Below are 19,441 nucleotides of genomic sequence, written 5' to 3'. Positions count from 1 at the left end.
AAAGGGATTTAGCATTGCAACATATAGTTAAGTCCTAGGCTCCAAGGCATTGGAGTTTTAATAAGCCTTTCTAATCTTGAGGACAAACATTTACATATGCCTCGGCTAACAATATTTAATCTCAGCTTTTTTGATCTGCACACATTACATTTCATCACACATTTCTTTCGGCATGTCAGTGAGGGAATCTATGTTGGTCATTTTAACACAAACAATTAAAGACAGCTTTTTTTTTTCAGCATGACATACAGTATACCACGCTGAAGGTTTCAAAGTCTGCAAAATTCCAGAAATTTATGTAATGAATTTATACGGATTTGGAACCCCCAAAAATCATGCATGGTAAATTAAATCTAATATAAATCTCAGTTTTTACCATCAAATCACCTTGGTATGGTAATAAAAAATATACATTAAATAAAAACTCATAAAATGCACAGTAATAAAATATGAAGAGTTGTGAAAAACTGAGCTTGAATAACTTTATCCTGGGTGTACGAACAATTTTAGATTGTAAAAATAACTGACAGTCTGACAATCCTAAATTTAGCTATGCATTTTCCAATGAAAAGGAATGTTTTCTTAGCTGTAACCTCATTTCAAAGAATAAATGAGATAAATACCGATCATACCAACTGAAAAATAGCCGAGTCACAATTGAAGCGAACTGAGAAAGATGGATTTGCTGAAATACTGTACCAGTTAATCCGAGCTAATACAGTATAAAACAAACAGCCAACTACAGTTTTGAGAAAAAGCAGTTGCTTAAATGTTTTTTAGTTTTTTTTTTATTATTATATGCATTAAAGGTAGAGTATTCATTTGTTAAAATATACATTAGTTATTGTTTCCCTTGGACTTTGTGCATGCAGGCAGACATGTGTAAGTGCATGTCTGAGTTTGGGTGTGAAGTCCACACCCATACTAAGTATGTAATTCTGCTGTTGGTTTAGGTAAAGGAACACTGTTTTTGCTCTTTGAAAAAGGCATGCACGGAGGAATGGTTCCCAAGCAAAGAAATCTTTATAATTTTGTCTATTTTGTAAAAAAGAATTGCACAAAATTTTACCTCCCTTAAATCTTAAGCAGAGTAAAAAAATGCTACATACTGTAGTTGTTTAAGACAGAAATGTGAAAATCTGTATGCATATTAAGATATTGCGTTATAGATCTAGACCGGTGCAACCAATTATTTTAAACATTAGATCCAAACACCACGTAACAACACAAATAGGTACAGATATTTACCATTTAAGTTTTTTTTTTTTCAGATACACTCACGCTTAGAGAATTATGCTATTTTAAAATACAAAGTGATTAGACGGTAATACCCATAGGTGATTTTGTCATCATAAACTCTTTGTATATGTTATAAAATAAAACAAAAAAAAAAAGAAAAATCTATGAATGCATATGAAAACTGTACCCTTTCTGACCCAATGTCTCTAATCCTCAAGCTTCACTGACCTGTTGGGCTCTATCTTTACAGAAATGCACATATATTAGTGGATAAGCCACCCCAGAGGCTCTGTTGTAGAATCTGAGCTCGTACACGTCTAGAAAATGAGTCACTCAACTATAATTTAACAGCCTGATTTTGGTTGTCACAACCAAGCAACCCAATCCTGCAATACGACACGATGTACTGTACACTTCCACCATTCCACCCAATGTCTCTTCTTACTGGCTGTGTGGTTTCTTTTTGATAGTGTGTTTTTACACATCTCATATGTCATTGTAAAATGAACTACGTTTTAGCATAATAACTATAACCTTGAACCAATGTGATAAAAAAATAAAATAATGAATGACGTTTAAAATATGAATTTCGTTTGACTTTATCAAATTATGAAATTATGCAACATCATCAGCCAGCACCAGCAGTGTGGGGATTTCATAGCAGTGCTACGTAGCAGTAGCTGAGAAAATGCTAGCAATTTCTTTGACCTAAAAAAATGTAGCTGACTAACTGCTCGCCAACCTCCAGAGCAAAATCCCAAGCACCTTTCTGCTAAAATTGCATCTGTTGTTTAAAATTAATAAGTGATATGTGATGAGATGATATGTTTCAACTCAGATGATGTAATCAAAGATCTATTGATTTTAAGCATGCATGCCTTTTCAGAGCACAGATGAATCCACATTATACCCCTATCCCATTTGAAATCAGCCTTAAAGATATCGCGGTGAATTTGGTTAATTTTTCAAATGTAGAGACCCCACGTTGAGCCGTTAACCATTTAAACAAATTCGTCACGACATGAGAACGACTCTACAGCGAATTTTGACATGAGGGATTAAAAAAGTGTTAGCGACATAATAATGTTTTAATAGCGAGCTGTTAAGAAATGTAACAATGTAACTGTATACCAAGCTCTAAATATTTGATAATAAAACCGTAGCTTACATTAAAACATTTTTATTGTGCATAGAGCTTTAACATTTAATATCTTTCAGTCAGGTTTAATCATCACTATTGTCCTTAAAATATTACTTTGTTAATTTTGTCATTACTTCCATCTACAATAAATACAAAGATTTTTGCCTGCCGAATTCAGCCAAACAGGTAAGGAGGCGAATAAAAACGATAACGACTCCATATATGCACTTACAATCGATAATAATCTAAGCCTCCTGACATGAACGCCTTGGTGACATGGTATATTAAATAATCAACAGTACAAATCACAGCTCTGTTAAACTGTGAAATTAATTTCACATGCAAAGTGTGTGAAAAACTAACCAAACCATACCAAAACCACTTGTAAGTGTGCAAGACTAAGATGTAAGATGGAAAAAAAAAAAAAAAAAACAACTTAAATTTGCTTGGGAGCATAACAATTGATTTTCAGATCAAATAAAACCATTGTAGTGGTCTGATGAGTCCAGACTGACCCTATTCCAGAGCAATGCTGATGTCAGGTTTAGAAGGAAAGCAGGTAATGCACCCATCATGCATTGTGCCCAATGCACTGTATAAGCCACTGGAGGTGGTGTTATGATCGATGGCTGTTACATTGGTCAAGTCTAGGCTCAGCGTTATTATCTGGCAACAGAATGAAGTCAGCTGACTACCAGCTGATTACTCCTGAACTCAGCTGACCAGGTTATCTCATTAGTGTTTTGTTCCCCTTACATCAAAGGTATACTCTAGGACTTAAAATGTGTAAGAGTAGTTCTGGGAGCACGAGAACTCATGTTTACACATGAATTGGCCACCAAAATCATAGTCATGCCGTAATCAAAAGTGAAGGTGGTCAAATATTCCTGTGTGCGATGGTTTTTGCCCAGGCAGTGTTGTAGTAAACAAGTACCATGATACTATAGTTGGTAAGAAGTAACCACAAATACACAGCAGGGCTGGATGGCTGACACTAGAGAGAACAGCAGCTTCAGCCAGCATGCTTAAAAAGCAAATGTGCCCCATCAACAGTAAGAGGACATTGCTGCTGTCAGGATGTTAATAGCCTCGTGTGCGCGTTTGTGCGTGTGTGTGGGAGTATTCTCCATTCTCCACTTACCCCTGGCTCATGTTGTGGATGACACAGTGTTTCTCCGATGATATCATCCTCTGGCGGGGTGATTCTTAAAAATTCAAGGTGATCAGGTCTACTGGCCCGACACATGGGCTTGTGGGAAATGGAATCATCACCATCGCAATCCAGTGACCATATTTCATCTTGTCTCAGGCACTCTTCTGAAAAAATCATTAAAGCAGCATTTCAACATTATCTCATTATACATCTGAGGGTTAAGAGCCTTGCTTAAGGGCCCAACAGTGGCAACTTGGTGGTTGTGGGGTTTGAACCTGGGATCTTCCGAACCGTAGTCCAATGCCTTAACTACTGAGCTAATCCTGGCCCACATCTGTGGTATGTACAGTAAGTATGTTTGTGCAGATTATTTGTCTTTGTTTTCTAGTTAAAAAAAATATAAATGTAAAATATATAATAAACATTATTAACATGAGATTCAGATACACCATCATAGAGCATAAGAGCATATCTATTCTCTAGCTGTTCTTGCCTATTCCTGTCTGAAAACTCATTTTAATCGCAGAAAGCTCACAAACATGGACAGAATAATGTGAGAGCAGATTTATGAAGCTACATCATGACTGACGTGGTGCATTACTACCAGTACACAGCATGGAAGCCACAGCATGGAAGCGCTGCAACAGCAGAATAAGAATATTGAATAGATCAGTCGTGCTAGCTTCAGTGAATATGAAAGTAGATGTTTTCTTCAATCATAGCAAAAAAGACAAATGCACCTAATATTTCATGAGGATTTGGATATAATTATGTGACATTTCTTTTACAATTACTACATAAGCATCGAATACCAAAATGGAATACAGATACATTCATATTGTTTTTATGCTCACGTTGATCACACTGGCTGCCATCTCTTGATCTATACAATGGAAATTCATATACTTTACTTAGCTTTTTTGCCTCAGGTGGCTGCTCCATTCACATCACATAGTAACAGCTTAATTATGGACAGGGGCCTTCTGGGTCCTTTAAAAAAACTAACTGTCAGGTTTAAAATTGTATGAATTAACTGTTAGATCTGCCTGCTGGGCTTGGCCAAACTTGCTGATCAGGAGAGAAACAAACAAATGCACAATGGAGTATTAAATGTTCTCTGGCTTAGGGATGTATGCGCCACTTCGTCATCAAGCATCACAGGGAGTATTACTATATAGGGAATGAGGAGGAAATAGAAAGGAACTCAAGGAAAGAGGGGGGGGGGAACTGTTTTTTGCCAGACTTTGCTGTTGGTTTCCAGCCCAAAAACATAAAAAAAATAAAAATAAAATAAAAAAAAATATATATATGAACAGTTAATGGTGAGATGTGTCTGCTAGTTATGCTCTGTAAAGACTTCATAAAGCCTCTAATTTGAGGTGCTGTTAATTGGTCATTTCTCAGGCTGATAACTCTAAATAAACTTCTCGTCTGCGGCAGAGGTAGGTTTTGGTCTCGCCCTCCTGGGATGGCCTCCATGAGAGCCAGTTTCATTATGGTGCTTGACAGATTTTGCAAATGCACTTGCCAATACTGTTCTTGCAAGAACTATTACAGAAAGGCTGACCTCTGTGTCTTAAAATAACAACTAACTGCTGTTTTTCTTGTTGTTACGTAATAACCTAGTTCCATATGTGTTATTTTATAGTTTTGAAATCCCCAGTATTGTTGTAGAATGTAGAAAATAAATCACTAAACAAAAACATAATATTTGGTCAGTATTCAGTTCAGCTGTCACTGTAGATTTGCAGTTTGTAATGCTGCAATCACACATACTGTAAGAATATGACAGCAGCCAACTGAAGTTTTGATGCATCAACACAGCAGCACAACAATGCACTACCACCACCTAGTGCATAGCAGTGTGAATTCAGAGCTGACAACTTTACAGAAAAGCTTGGAGTAAGAGTCTGAAAATAAGGGCAGTGGCTTTGCACACATGCACACCACCCTTCGTTCCCCCTACATGCATGAAGGGCAGGAGGGGTGTAGCACAGACCACTGAGCCCTACACATAAGCAGTCTCATAGGGCCCCCTTACTTTCTTGATCTCTATCTCTCATATTTAACTCCAGACTTACAAGGGCCCTCCCATCATTTGGGCCCTGGATAGTCAGTTCCACTCCCCACACTTTGGTGCCCCTGAGAGCAGTAATATTATTTACACAAAGGACAGAGAAAACCTATACAATATATAATACAATACTAACAAGTTTGTTAGCCTTTAAGTATTTTTATGAATATAAAAAATGCAATATGTATTTAATGTAATGGATAATACTACATCACTACCCTCACTCGATCTTTTAACGTGTCAGCTGGTGTGTAACTTTGCTGCAGTCTGTAAATGCATTTAAGTGTCCATTTATTTTATAAGATTGTTCAGCACAATTATGACTGTTCCAATTATTAATCCTTCTCTTGTATGTGATTGGCTCATGCAACTGTTAATTTGTAATAATTTCCACAGGATTATGCGAGTATTATGTCTTTTTACAGAAAAATTTTCTGGTGCGCAATACACTTGTTTATGTGAGGGAATAGCGTAGTGAGTTTGACTTCAAAATAAAAAATGTTAATAACTGACTCATCAGAAAGCGGCTGGAGTGCAGTGATTTTTTTACTTGCGTCTTCTTTTAAATATGAAAGCGTGTGGTTATGTGGTGAAACAGCATGTGAAGATGAGTGACTGCGTGAGTCTCACACTCCACACTCGGCAGCTTTGGTGGAGGAGAGATGCGCTCAGCATGGGAGGCCTCCAGTTCAAACTGGTTAAACTGGTAGTAAAATTAGAATATCATACACATACTCTTTTGTGGCCTTACAGTCCATGGCAATAACTGTCTTTTTAAAACTTGCATTTCTGCCAATGCCAAGCTACTTTTTTGATTGTATTTGAGAATTCTTTTTTTATTGGACATTACATACCCACTAAACATTGGACGTCGGATAGACGTGCAGATCACGTCTATATTGGGTCCGTCGGTCCATGACCAGTTCTGGACATCTATTCGACGTCCAAACTAGGTCCACTATTTGGACGTCCAAACATGACCCAACTTGGACGTCATTTTGACGTCATTTTGATGACCTAATCTGGCTTTTTTTTTTTTTTATGTAATTTTCACGTCCAAACTAGGTCCACTATTTGGACGTCCAACCATGACCCAACTTGGACGTCATTTTGATGTTCAACATTTGACCTAATCTGGCTTACTTTTTTTGGACGTCATTTGGACGTCTATGGCAGTGGCAGTAAATGTGTTTTACAAAATAGTGCCTATCAACACGATTATACATATGAATACAGATTATTTATAAACAAACAAGATTTATTATCTGTATGACTATTTATTTATTTGGTAGACCATATGTATATATTTTTAAATTTTCCTGTTTTCCTAATAGTTTTAATTTTATTTAAAGTAGCCTATAATCAAGTCATTAAAATTTTTATTTTATATTGTATTGTGGCGTAGGCGCAATGTTCCCTTTCAGGGGTCGCCACAGCGTATCATCTGCATCCCCTCCCCAGTAATCTACAATAAAGTCAAATATTACTTTAAGTCCTTAGTTAAAAATTTTCAGCAACTTGATCACCACTTATCACGTCACTTCTGTAGTGTATTAGGCGCCGTATAGGGCTTAAATCAAACTTCACTCATGTACATCATGACTGATTAGCTGGATTAACGTTCCTGCACTCTTCTAATGGTTTGCTTCAAATTAGCTTATAAAATGAATGATGTTTGAAGAAACCATGAAGTTCATATTAAACCAAATTAGACCTAAAAATAAAAAATCCCCAATTAAAAAGCCCACACAATCTGGCAAGACTGAGGGGCAGCAGGCTAAAGTTAGACTAGTTCTAGTCCTGTTCCATTGCCTCTGATACTTTCAACAACCACCTTTCAACAACTTTCCGTGGTTCATTTTGGTTTTAAATGGCTTAGCAACAGTGAATGGAAACGCATTTTGACTGGCAGAAGAAATATAGCCTGGTTACTACTGTGATACTGAGTCAGTATGTAACTGCTTTGCTGAAATAAGACTTCCAAACGGGAATCATAATCATCTTTTACACATCACCTCAATTTTAAAATGAAAATAAGACATCCTATCCTATTGTTCTTGCACTTCATTTACGAGCAGTCTCTATGATCATTGTATTCTTTTAGTGTGCTTTTCACTGAACTGAGAAAGTGAGTGCGTGTTATCATGTCACATTGCATAAAAGTATGAAAGAGATGATGAAAAGCGTAGCATGCGAGTTCATGGCTTATTTTGCCATTTATATTTCAAATTAACAAGTGAAAAATACAATTAGAATCATGAATTTAATGTAAGGTCAAATCAGACTTGGTAAAAATTTTGATTACAAGCAACCCAGAGGTGTTAGCGGTTAGCACTGTTGCCTTGCACCGCCAGCGTCCGGGTTTGATTCCTGCCTTAGGGTCTTTGTGCATTTCGTGTACAGTTTGCATGTTCTCCCTGTGCTTCTTCTGGGTACTCCAGTTTCCTCTCACAGTCCAAGGTAAGCAAATTAGGCTAACTGATGTTCCCAAATTGCCCACAGAGTTTGAATGAGCGTGTAAATGTATGAATACAATGGTCACCAGAGTCCTAGATGTTCCTACTGTAGATGGATGGATGCCAGAGGTGAGTGTCAACGATTTACCCCCTGGGAAGACATGAGGAAGAAACCTTAATAGGTTCAAAAGGAACAAGGATGCCACTACATCACAGGGCACAAACACGCGCACACACACACACACACAATCACACACTCCAGGCGATTTTGAAATGGCAGTTAAACTTATCTGCAGGTCTTTGGACTGTGAGAGGAAACCAGAGTCATGGAAATCTTCTGCAACCAAAATTGTGCAACCAAAATTGTGTCTGACCTTTGAACGCCTGGTCAGAGACTTCATAATTTCTTCACTACCGGATACACTTGACCCACTACAGTTTGCATACCGCCAGAACCGTTCCACAGACGATGCAATCTCACATCTCCTCCACACATCACTTACTCACCTGGACACTAGAAAATAGAATTATGTTAAAATGCTCTTTATCGACTACAGCTCTGCATTTAGTACCATAATTCCCTCCACACTCACCACCAAGCTGGAGCACCTGGGACTCAGCTCATCAATGTGTCAGTGGATCTCCAATTTTCTGACTGGCAGACCACAGGCAGTAAGGATGGGCGGACATGTCTCAGCCTCACTCACTCTCAGCACCGGAGCCCCCCAGGGTTGTGTTCTGAGCCCCCTGCTGTACTCTTTTTACACCCACGACTGCGTGGCCACTACCAATCATCAAGTTTGCTGACGACACTGTCGTGGTGGGCCTGATCACCAACAATGATGAGTCGGCCTACCTAGAGGAGATTGTTAATCTGGAGAACTGGTGCCAGAGGAACAATCTCCTCCTGAATATCAGCAAGACAAAGGAGCTGATAGTGGACTTTAGTACAAAGCAGGAGAGGAACTACCAGACCCCCATCATCAACAGGAGCCCAGTGAAGAGAGTGGACACTTCAGATACCTCGATTCACATCATGCAGGACCTGTCATGGTCCTGTCACTTCAACACCATGGTAAAAAAGGCCCGGCAGCGTCTCTACCACCTCAGACGCTTGACAGACTTTAGACTGCCCTCTAGGGTGCTCAGGAATTTCTACTCCTGTACCATAGAGAGCATCCTGATGGGAAACATCACGACTGTTTGGAAACAGCACCATGCAGGACAGACGAGCTCTACAGAGGGTGGTGCGATCAGCTGAGCGCATCATCCGCACCGAGCTCCCTGACCTGCACTTGATCTACAGCAAGCGGTGCTGGACCAAGGCCAGGAAGATCGTGAAGGACTTCAGCCATCCCAACAGTGGACTGTTCTCTCTGTTGCGGTCTGGGAAGCGATTCCGCTCCCTGAGGGCCAACACAGAGAGACTGAGGAGGAGCTTCTTCCCGCAGGCGATAAGGTCTCTCAACCACAACACAACACAGGAATAATATCTTTTAAACATTGACATTGACTGGACAATTATGGACACATTCATGCAATACATATTTATATATCTGAAACCATTGCACATGACACTTTCATAAGTCACTTTTCATGCATATTTGCACAGCCATTGCCACTTTAAAAATTTTTATATATACTTTTTTCCCCCTTCCCCACCCCTATATTCCTATATTTCTATATTTTGTAATATTTTTATTATGCCCTTATTTGTATAGTTTATTTTACTAGTTAAATTTATTTTCTTTCGTATTTCTTTTTATTAATATTTATTCCATATATATAGTTTTTTTTTTTTCTTTTTAAGGTCACTGGCGGTCGTACAAGCATTTCACTGCCTATCGTACTGTGTATGACTGTGTATGTGACAAATGAGATTTGAATTTTGATTTGAAATATCTCTTATCCAAATGCACACACTAACAACGACATTGATTTTGTAAACCAGAAAAAAATGCAACACCAACAATTAAGCAGAGAGGCTGAAAACCATTTATTAAGGTTTCATCATGATAATGTATCTCCAGCCTAAAGCTGCTAGACCTTGAAATGCTGACTGCAACTTTGGGTACATTCCAAATGCAAATTTGTCCTATTTCAGTCCTACAAACAGCCTCTTTCTTATTTATACTTACAGTAGGAAAAAAAAACTCTGTCCAACCTTCACTCATATTGTATATTACTGAAAGATCTAAAAAAAAAAAAGACAGTTAGACAATACATTAACATGTTATGCAGTATTTAGGCCCAGTACACAGTGCAGTGAACACCTCCGCTCAACAGTTTTCATTCGGTTTAAAATGGTGCCACCTTGTGGACTAGACGAGCCATGAAAGCATACATGCTGTTAGTCATTTGGCTTCTCCTGTCAAGAGGTCACCACAGCGGGCCATCCGCACAACAACTTGGCACAGGTTTTATGAGAGATGCCCTTCCTGATGCAACCTTCCTTTTATGCTGGCTTTGGAGCGGCACTGCATCCAGCGGCTGGGAATCAATCCTGGGTCTTTAACATGGCGGGTAAGAAATCTACCACTGGGTCATAAGTGTCCACTAAGCCACCACTGCCCATGATCACATACATGTAACTAGGTACATTTCTTCAAAAGTGTTTTTTTTTTTTTTTAAGTGCTATTGAATGATATCAAGGATAAAAATACTGTTCTGAGGAGAAACCAGTTGAGGCATAATCAAAAGACAATCAATCAGACATTTTCAAAATATACAGAAAGAAACCTGAGTAGCGACACTGGAGACCCTGGAATATTTTTCCAGTTCAAAAATCCCAATATAAGATTTTATAGTTTGAGTTGGCTCTGCTCGAAGTTTCCGCTTGAAAATAGCTATTTAGGCAAGGAGCACTTTATAAGCATAGAGGGCTAAATTAGGCATGCTGGCATAGGACATGTTCTTTTAGAGTAAGCTAAATAAATATAAAATAACTGTATTTATTTATTTATATGAAGGAGAGTATGGGCTTGATCAAGTTTAAATGTTTATCTCACTTTATGTCGAGGTTACGCTCCTACAAGTTGTTCAACATTTACTTGAGTTGTCCATAATAAATCTGCGATACAGTTAATAATATATCTTTATTACACAAACAAAATCAAACTAGATCACCATAAGTCTAACAATGTAAAACTTCACTCTAAAGTTCATAAAAAAGAAACATGTAAATAATCTTATATTTATTTATAATACTAAAACATATTTATGTTCATACTTTTACTTAATAGCACACCCAATTCTAATGTAAAGCCTAACACATAATATAGCAGAAATTTCACTATTTTACTATCTTAATGCATAACTGAATGTTAGGCCTTAGCAACTGACTATACTGTTCAAAGATCCTTACTATTAGCATTGGTAATTGCCTATTATTTTGGACTGGGATGCATACATTTCATTATTTCTGATGCTTTGAGAATTGGTGCATTTATTTAATCCTCATAATGAAAGCAGTAATTACTGTACGTATTAATATATTTCCTATTTTTAGACCTTAAAAATGTTAATGGTCCTTATAGTCAATTTTATACTTGCCCTGTGAAATTATCTTTGGGTCTGTGCACACGGAGTTCATGCATGTTCTCCCCATGCTTAGTTTCCTCTGGGTACTCCGGTTTCCGTCCACAGTTTAAAGACATACAGATAAGGCTAATTGGTGTTCTCAAATTGATGTGAGTATGTGCCAATTAGCAAATTGATGTGAGTATGTGCATGCTTGCACCATGTGATGGACTGGCACCCCATTGAGGGTGTATGCCCAGGTCCCCTGGGATCGGCTCCAGGCTCCCCATAATCCTGCATGCGGGATTAGCAGTATAGCGAAATTGAGTGATTGATTTAGTAAGTAGCTTCTCATTTCCCACAGACAAAAACTTTAATGTCTTTTAGAAAGAGCAACTAAGGAGATTGCTGAAATTACTAGAATTGTGCGAAGAACTGTCCAAAAATCCAAAAAAAGAATGTGATTTGAAAAAAAAATGATGAATAGTAGTGATTGGAGATCACTTAAACGCAAAAAGTTTTTGACAAAAGAAGTCACGGCTATTAGGTTAATATGAAAATAAGAGCAAAATAAGATCAAACAAGAACTCATAAGATTAGAATTTAACAGCAATAAAAAAAAACCACGTGAGACAAATAAAAAAAAAAGAGCTTCAGTTGGTTTTGAGCATAAAATTTGAAGCAATAAAAAAGGGTCATGTGGCCTGATGTGATGGAGGCACATGAAGTGATGTACCCATGCCACTGTATAAGCCTCTGGAGGCAGTTGTTATAATTTGTTTGCTTTAGGTGGTCAGGTCTACGCTCAGCAATGTTATGTGGTAATGGAATGAAGTCAGCTGTTGATCTAAATGTACTGAATGACCAGGGTATCACATCAATGCATTTTTTTCCTTAATGGCATGAGCATATTCCATAAAGGCCAAAAATGATTTTGCTCAAAGTGAGAAAGAGTGGTTCTGGGCATATAAGAAATCATTTTCACAAATGAATTGGCCACCACAGAAGCCAGACTTTACCCCATTAATATTCTTGTGCTTGATGTGCTAGAGAAGATTTTATGGAGTGTCTTGACTCTCTCATCAGCAAAACAAGATCTCTGCAAGAAATGAATGCAATTCTGGATGGAAATAAATGTTGTTACGTTGTTGTTACGTTGTGTGCTAAACAATGCACAGCAAATATATACTGTAATCAAAGCTAAAGGAGGACCGACAAAGTATTTCAATGTGTTTCTCATGTTTGTTTGCTAAGCAATGAAGCAAGAACATTCGCAAACAGCCAAAACATACAAACAGCCTCTTACTGTATATACGACATAAGACAACACCCATGAAATATATTTATTGAGCCATTCCTGATACAATATCATATTTCATATCACTTAAAGTAGCTGAATAATTCATGGAATATTTTAACCTGTAAATACACTAATCTTAAGTCTGGCACTGTTCCTGAACGTGTTAATGATCTCTCGTCAGGCTTGTATCCATGATATCAGAATATCAAACAACAATATAAGCTTGTACACTTTTTATTGACTTAGCAAAATGTTTAGTTAATTCCAGGACCCAATAATAACATAGAATTTGAGCACAACATCAATGGTAATGTAATTCAGTTTTGTTCTGTTGCCGTTCTGGATTTAAGATAATGACACAGCAGTATTAGAGTGGGATTAGGACAAAACTCAGAAGCACACACACACGCACACACCATCACCTGTGAGTGAAGCGGAGTTCAGTACCAAGCAGTACAGGCAGCTACATAATCACAAAACATACCAGGTCATGGGTAATTAGCACTGTTAATTAAACCAGAAAGGTACTACCTCACTCTCTTTGCATTGCTGTGTGTGTTTTTTTCAAGAGCATGTGTGCCCATGCATGCATTTCTGTCTGCCCTAAATTGGTCTTGTCCTAATAAAACCCCCAACTATTAAACACCTGACCTATCTTACAGGAGACAAACACTGCATTCATGTTCAGAAACTAGAGAAGTCAAACACATACCTCCTGTGCCTCCTAACTGTTCAGAGTAAACGTCTTTTAATACTCGCTTTCTTTGATTACAGATGAATGCAATTACTGCACAAGTAACCTTATTCTAAATTTTAATTAACAACAGTTAGTTCTAACCGAGTAATCTGATTGGACGAAAGGCATTCCATAAGAGGTGATATAGAGCATAACAGCACTGGGACGTTTAACTATATGCTCCACATTTCATGTCTCTGTTAATTAGTGTGTTAATTATACTAATTCTTGGTTGGCAGCATGGGTAATTAATTATAGGTTGGTATAGTCCGCCATACTGAAAAGAGGGTAGAGCAGCTGAGTGCCAAAATCCACATTCAAAAGCAGTCAGAGAAGCAATTTCAGCAACAAAAAAAACCCCACAACTGATAACTTTATTTCATCTTGAACAACACTTTGTCTCCATTGTTTCTAAGTTTTCATTCACTGCCTCTGAATCAACTGTATAACACAAGGCTGAATCCCAAATCCCTCTCTGACCCCTGATCAAGGGCACTACCTGGTATGTGGAACAACAGACTTTTCACACTACATAGCGCACTAGTCTTTTGGGATTTAACACTATTTGGAAATCAATCCTGGACGCCAGAAGTTATGTTGATATTCTAAAGCATTCTAAAGCAAACATGGACATATAAGAATGTGAGGACTTTCCTCACTCCTTCACTACATGGTATCAGTAAAAATACCCTGTTAACTACGCTTACTGTCAGGCTCAGCAGGCTGCACCCTCATGCCTACAACTGCATTACAACCCTCGAGTATGTTATTGCTTAATTATACCACAGCCCTGTTGAAATTTTGAAAAATGCTGAATTTGCAATATTTTTATTATTATTTTTATATTTATTTTTATTATTTTTATTATTAAATGTAGTACGAACAAAACACCTCTTACTATACACTTTTTATTAATTAACTTTTCTTATTTACTTATAATCCCATGTCCTCATGTCCTCTTTATTTCTTAGCTCTACAACAGTGGTGTTGGATTCTCTAATCTGATTGGCTATGGGAGAGGCTTAAGGACAGGGCACTTTAACATGCCTGCTTGTTTTTAATCTCAGTAACATCAAGAGAAAGACATAAGAGGCTGATGAGAGACTTCATACTGTAGCTCTGAGAACTTAAGAAGTATCAAGAAATATTCTCTCATTCCATATTATGTAAATGTAATTGTACATTCTAAATGTGTATATGTGCATGGTATTTAGTTCATTAATAAATTAAATATCATAATATTTGGCAAATTGCTGTAGTAAAAGAATAATGCTATATTAATGAATCACCTAAAATGTCATTGAAAATTAGTATTTATTGTAGACGTATGTATATTAACTGAGGGTTATAATGTAGGAATGTCAGCACTGTCAGCATGATGTATAAGTACAAGCACAAGCACGCGCACACACACTATGTGTAACACTAGGACGCTGTTGATGAATACACATGTGACAGGAAACAATATAAGTCTATTTGTGAATAGTGTGTGGTGGTGGTGTTGGAACAGTTCTCGTATTATAGTAAATCATGTACTAAAAGAAAGAGCTTGTATGTTAGCCATCCCTAATTTAAAGCTGTTGAGATTAATTTATAACATCCATGATTACATCCATTACAATCACTGTTGATAGCTGGTCTCATATTAACCAGGATGAGGATGAGAACGGAAGCATGTGATATAAATAGAGCAGACAGGTGTAACGGAGCTGAAGTAACACCTCAGCTGACTTGAAGAGTGAAGAATGTGAATACTGGGTATTGCACTCCTTGTTCTACTAATGTTGTAAATGAAACATTACTGTGTTGCCATAAAGTTCAAATCAAACAAAGTAAAATCCGATTTGTAACACTCTATTTATATTAAATACTTATTTCGTAACGCACCCAGAGATATTATGAATAGGTTCAAATTAGATTCTTTTTATTTTATAACTTCAAAAACAACCAGCTGCACCACTTGTCTAACCTCGGGATTTCTCTCAAGCACATCTAAAGAGGTCAAGTGTAATGTAGCTGAAATTTATCCTTTTGTACTGTACTAATGCTCTAGTGGTGTCTGGAGTGTAATCCTTTGTGCTGTGCCCATAATTCCAGTTAAATTACAGCTTCAAAGAGAGGACACAATGCACTCTCATGAACCCACCAATACCCAAAGAACAAGTAAAATCTAAATCATGTCTAAATGCACTCGGTCGGAACATGGTTGTTTTTGGACTCTTGGCGAGGGGTCACCACAGTAGATCATCTGATTTGCACAGGTTTTTACGCCAGATGCCATTCCTAATGCAACCCTCCCACTTTATCTGGGCTTGGGACCGGCTTTGTATTCAGTGGCTTTGGTTTCCTAATTATGTCCAGTGAATTTTATTAAAGGTGGCCTTTAATCAAGTACTCCAATAAAGGCCTTCTACAGCCTAAGCTACTTCCAAAACCTGCATTTTAAATTCTTAGAATTATAAAATTATTTTCATTATTTCTTATGGGGAAATTTGATATACAAGTGTTTTGATATACAAGCATACTTCCAGAATTATGCTTGCAATCCAAGGTTAAACTGTATATACAGTATATATATCATTTTTACACCTAGATGTAAAATAGTTTTTTTGTTTTTTTTAGGAAAAAAATTTATGTTCCTCTTTCTGCATTTTTTTTGTTCAAGTTTATACAGAACATTTACATTTTATAATACTAACCATCCACTTTAATAGGAACTTATTTATGCAGTTATTCAATCACGTAATCACATAGCAGCAACACAACATACAAAATCATGTAGATACAGGTCAAGAATTTTAGGTGATTCAGCAGAAGACCACATCAGGTAACTGATACCATAATGTGCACTGCCTCTGCAGCTAGCTTGACTTCTTCCCGTAGTGTCATCTCTTCCCCATGTAAACAACTCTCTCTTTCTCTCTCTCTCTCTCTCTCTCACACACACACACACACACACACACACACACACCTACACACACACTCACACACAGCAGTTCACATAATGTAAACCGAAATGTGATTCATCAAACCAAGGTACACCCCCCCATTGCTCCATGGTCCATGTAGCCACTGTAGGCACTTTCAGCAGTGGACAGGGTTTACCATGGTCATTCTAACTGGTCTTGCAGCAATAGATGCTGACCAGACTAGCTGGAGTCAAACCCCATGTGCATCAGTAAGCCTTGGGTGCCCAGGACCTTGTCACTAGCAAGCCAGCAGGACAACTTTTGGTAGGTGGTCCTTGCATTCAGAAACAGCCCACAATACATGCTGTTTTGGAGATGCTCTAACCCAGTCATATAGGAATTTGTCCAAGTCACAGATCATTATGGTGTTATGGTAATATATAGTATAATACTAGTCAGATCTATGCTATGTTAGACTGCATGCTCTAAGGCTTAACCATAAAGGTTTAATTAATTATTAAATGAATTCATGAGAAATAGTTGTTTGCTCTGGGAGAGGCGTCACGGTGGTGTAGTGGTTAGCACTGTCGCCTTGCACCTCCAGGGTCTTGGGTTCGATTCTTGGCCAGGCTTGATTCCTGTTTCTGTGTGCATGGAGTTTGCATGTTCTCCCCGTGCTTGGTGGGTTTCCTCCCACAGTCCAAAGACATGCAGGTTAGGCTAATTGGTGTTCCCAAAATTGCCCGTAGTGTGTCTGCCCTGTGATGAATTGGTACCCTGTCCAGGGTGTACTCTGCCTCGTGCCCTAAGCATCCTGGGATAGGCTCCCCGTGACCCTGAATACAGCAGAAAGCGATATAAATGGTGAGTGAGTGTTCTGGGAAACTGGGTTGAGCATTGGTTATGTAAAGTGGGCATTTATTTTGTGCTGTTTTGTTTTAGTTGGCAATTGTTTTGTGGAGCTGTGTTTTGTTAAGTTTGTATTGTTTTGTTTAAGTTGGCATTTGTGTGGTTTAGTTTGCACGGTTTTGTTAAAATGTGTTGTTAGTTAATCTCCTAGTCTGTGTCTCTTCTAGTTTGTGTCTCTCCAGGTCAGTAAGTCTTCCGGCAGCTGTGTCTCCTGACCTGGGTATCTCCCAGCCTTGGTGCCTCCTGACCCGGGTATCTGCTAGTCTGTTTTGTCTAATAGTTTGTTCAGCTCTTACCTGGACAGGGTATAATCCAGAGGAAACCCACCAAGCACAGGTCGAACATGCAAACCCCAACTCTGGAGGTACAGTATGAGGCCACAGTGCTAACCACTAAGCCACCATGCTGCCAGGTTTCAGAATAGTAAAATCTAATTACTGCTAGGATGTTTTAAGCCTCTGATTCAATATTGTGACCAGCAGTCACTGCATGTTGTATTCTGATATAGAAACCCCGGCGATAAATGAAGAGCAGTCATGTTCAGGTTGCATCTTGCACACTCACTGAAAACAGTAATGACACATAAGAACTGCAAACTACTGTATGATAATACTGTACACAGGGTTATCCAACAAAATGTATACAGGCTTGAACTACAAACTTAGGAAACAGTTTGGGTCTTGAGTATATATATTTTTTAAGTTAGATTTTAAGATAATTATATATATAATCAATGAGAGCTTTTCAGGATTAATCTTACTCTGCTGGAACCAAAGCCTTCTCTGTAACCTCACAGATCAGAATCAGCATCAGGGAAGTTATTATAGAATACAAAGGGCTCTGTCTGTTGCTGTTCATGCCAACTAAATAAAACATAAGGCACACTGTTTCCTGCATTTCCTACTAACCACTAGACCAGGAAAAAATATAAATTGACTCTTTGTGGCATGATCAGTTTCATATGACCCATAGACTAATTACTTAATATTATTTACATATTACTGAAACTAGTCTGCAAAAGAGAGGACAGAGTCAAGATTATTGTAATACTAGAGTTTTAGAAAAACTGTGAGGTTTTTATACTTTATACTGTATGTTTTACACTTGTGCATCATACTTTATCAAATCCTGGAGCTGTTACGTAGGTATATGGAATAACTGGAATATGTTGATATTTTAAGATTCCAATGTTGTATTGGAGGGCGATGTTTAACAGCCAGACTGTTATTCAACTAATAACCTGATACATATTGATTGGTATCATAGAAGGCAAGTGCCTAAGATGAATCAACATCTATCACTAAATCTCTCAGCCTAACATCAGAGAATATAAAATACTAACACCTGAAGCCAACAGTATATTTTTGAATTGTCGCTCATGCAGTAATACAAGGCAATGTAACTCAATGCAAACTCAATAAAACTCTATGCAAAGCCACACAGTACCTTCCTTATTTTGTATTTGGGAGCTTACAGATTCCCATGACTGCCTCGTCTCACTGTGGCTCTGACATATTGCACAATTTTAATTCATATATTTTTTTCATTAAATCGGATTTGTATGTCACGACATGTCGCGTGACTTGTATTTGACTCTAATGCAGACACATCTGTCCTCTGAACCTGCACGCATGAGCACATCAATGCATCTTTGCCCACAAACACACACTACAGGCAATTTGGGAATGCCAATTAGCCTAATCTGCATGTCTTTGGACTGTGAGAGGAAACTAGAGCACCCAAAAGAAAATCATCAAGCACAGGGAGAACATGAACACAGACCCTTGCACCTGGAGGTGCAAGTCAACAGAGCTAACCACTAAGCCACCCTGGCCTTGTGTTAAGACAGCCATAAACAAATGAGATCTGTGTCATGTTAGTGTAAAAAAAAAAATCTGAATACAGTCACTTCAGGCTGGTAATGTGAACGTAGCCTGAGACTGCCACATTAGAGCAATTATCTATTTATCCATTCCTTCCTTAAAGCATGAACAATTTTTTCCCT

The 19,441-nt window shown here is 37.9% G+C and overlaps 1 protein-coding gene across 1 annotated transcript in view; it reads right to left on the bottom strand.

Annotated features, from left to right (window-relative positions):
• The window catches only part of LOC128535978 (formin-1-like), an 88,624-nt gene that overhangs the window by 64,204 nt on the left and 4,979 nt on the right, over nucleotides 1-19,441 (bottom strand). Inside the window, exon 3 of the mRNA XM_053510108.1 lies at nucleotides 3,522-3,697. Coding sequence (XP_053366083.1) covers nucleotides 3,522-3,697 — 176 coding nt within the window. The remainder of the gene's footprint in view (nucleotides 1-3,521; nucleotides 3,698-19,441) is intronic.

Source organism: Clarias gariepinus, chromosome 13, assembly GCF_024256425.1.
Source record: "Clarias gariepinus isolate MV-2021 ecotype Netherlands chromosome 13, CGAR_prim_01v2, whole genome shotgun sequence".
Taxonomy (NCBI): Eukaryota; Metazoa; Chordata; class Actinopteri; order Siluriformes; family Clariidae; genus Clarias; species Clarias gariepinus.
This window is presented reverse-complemented; position numbering and strand designations above follow the sequence as displayed.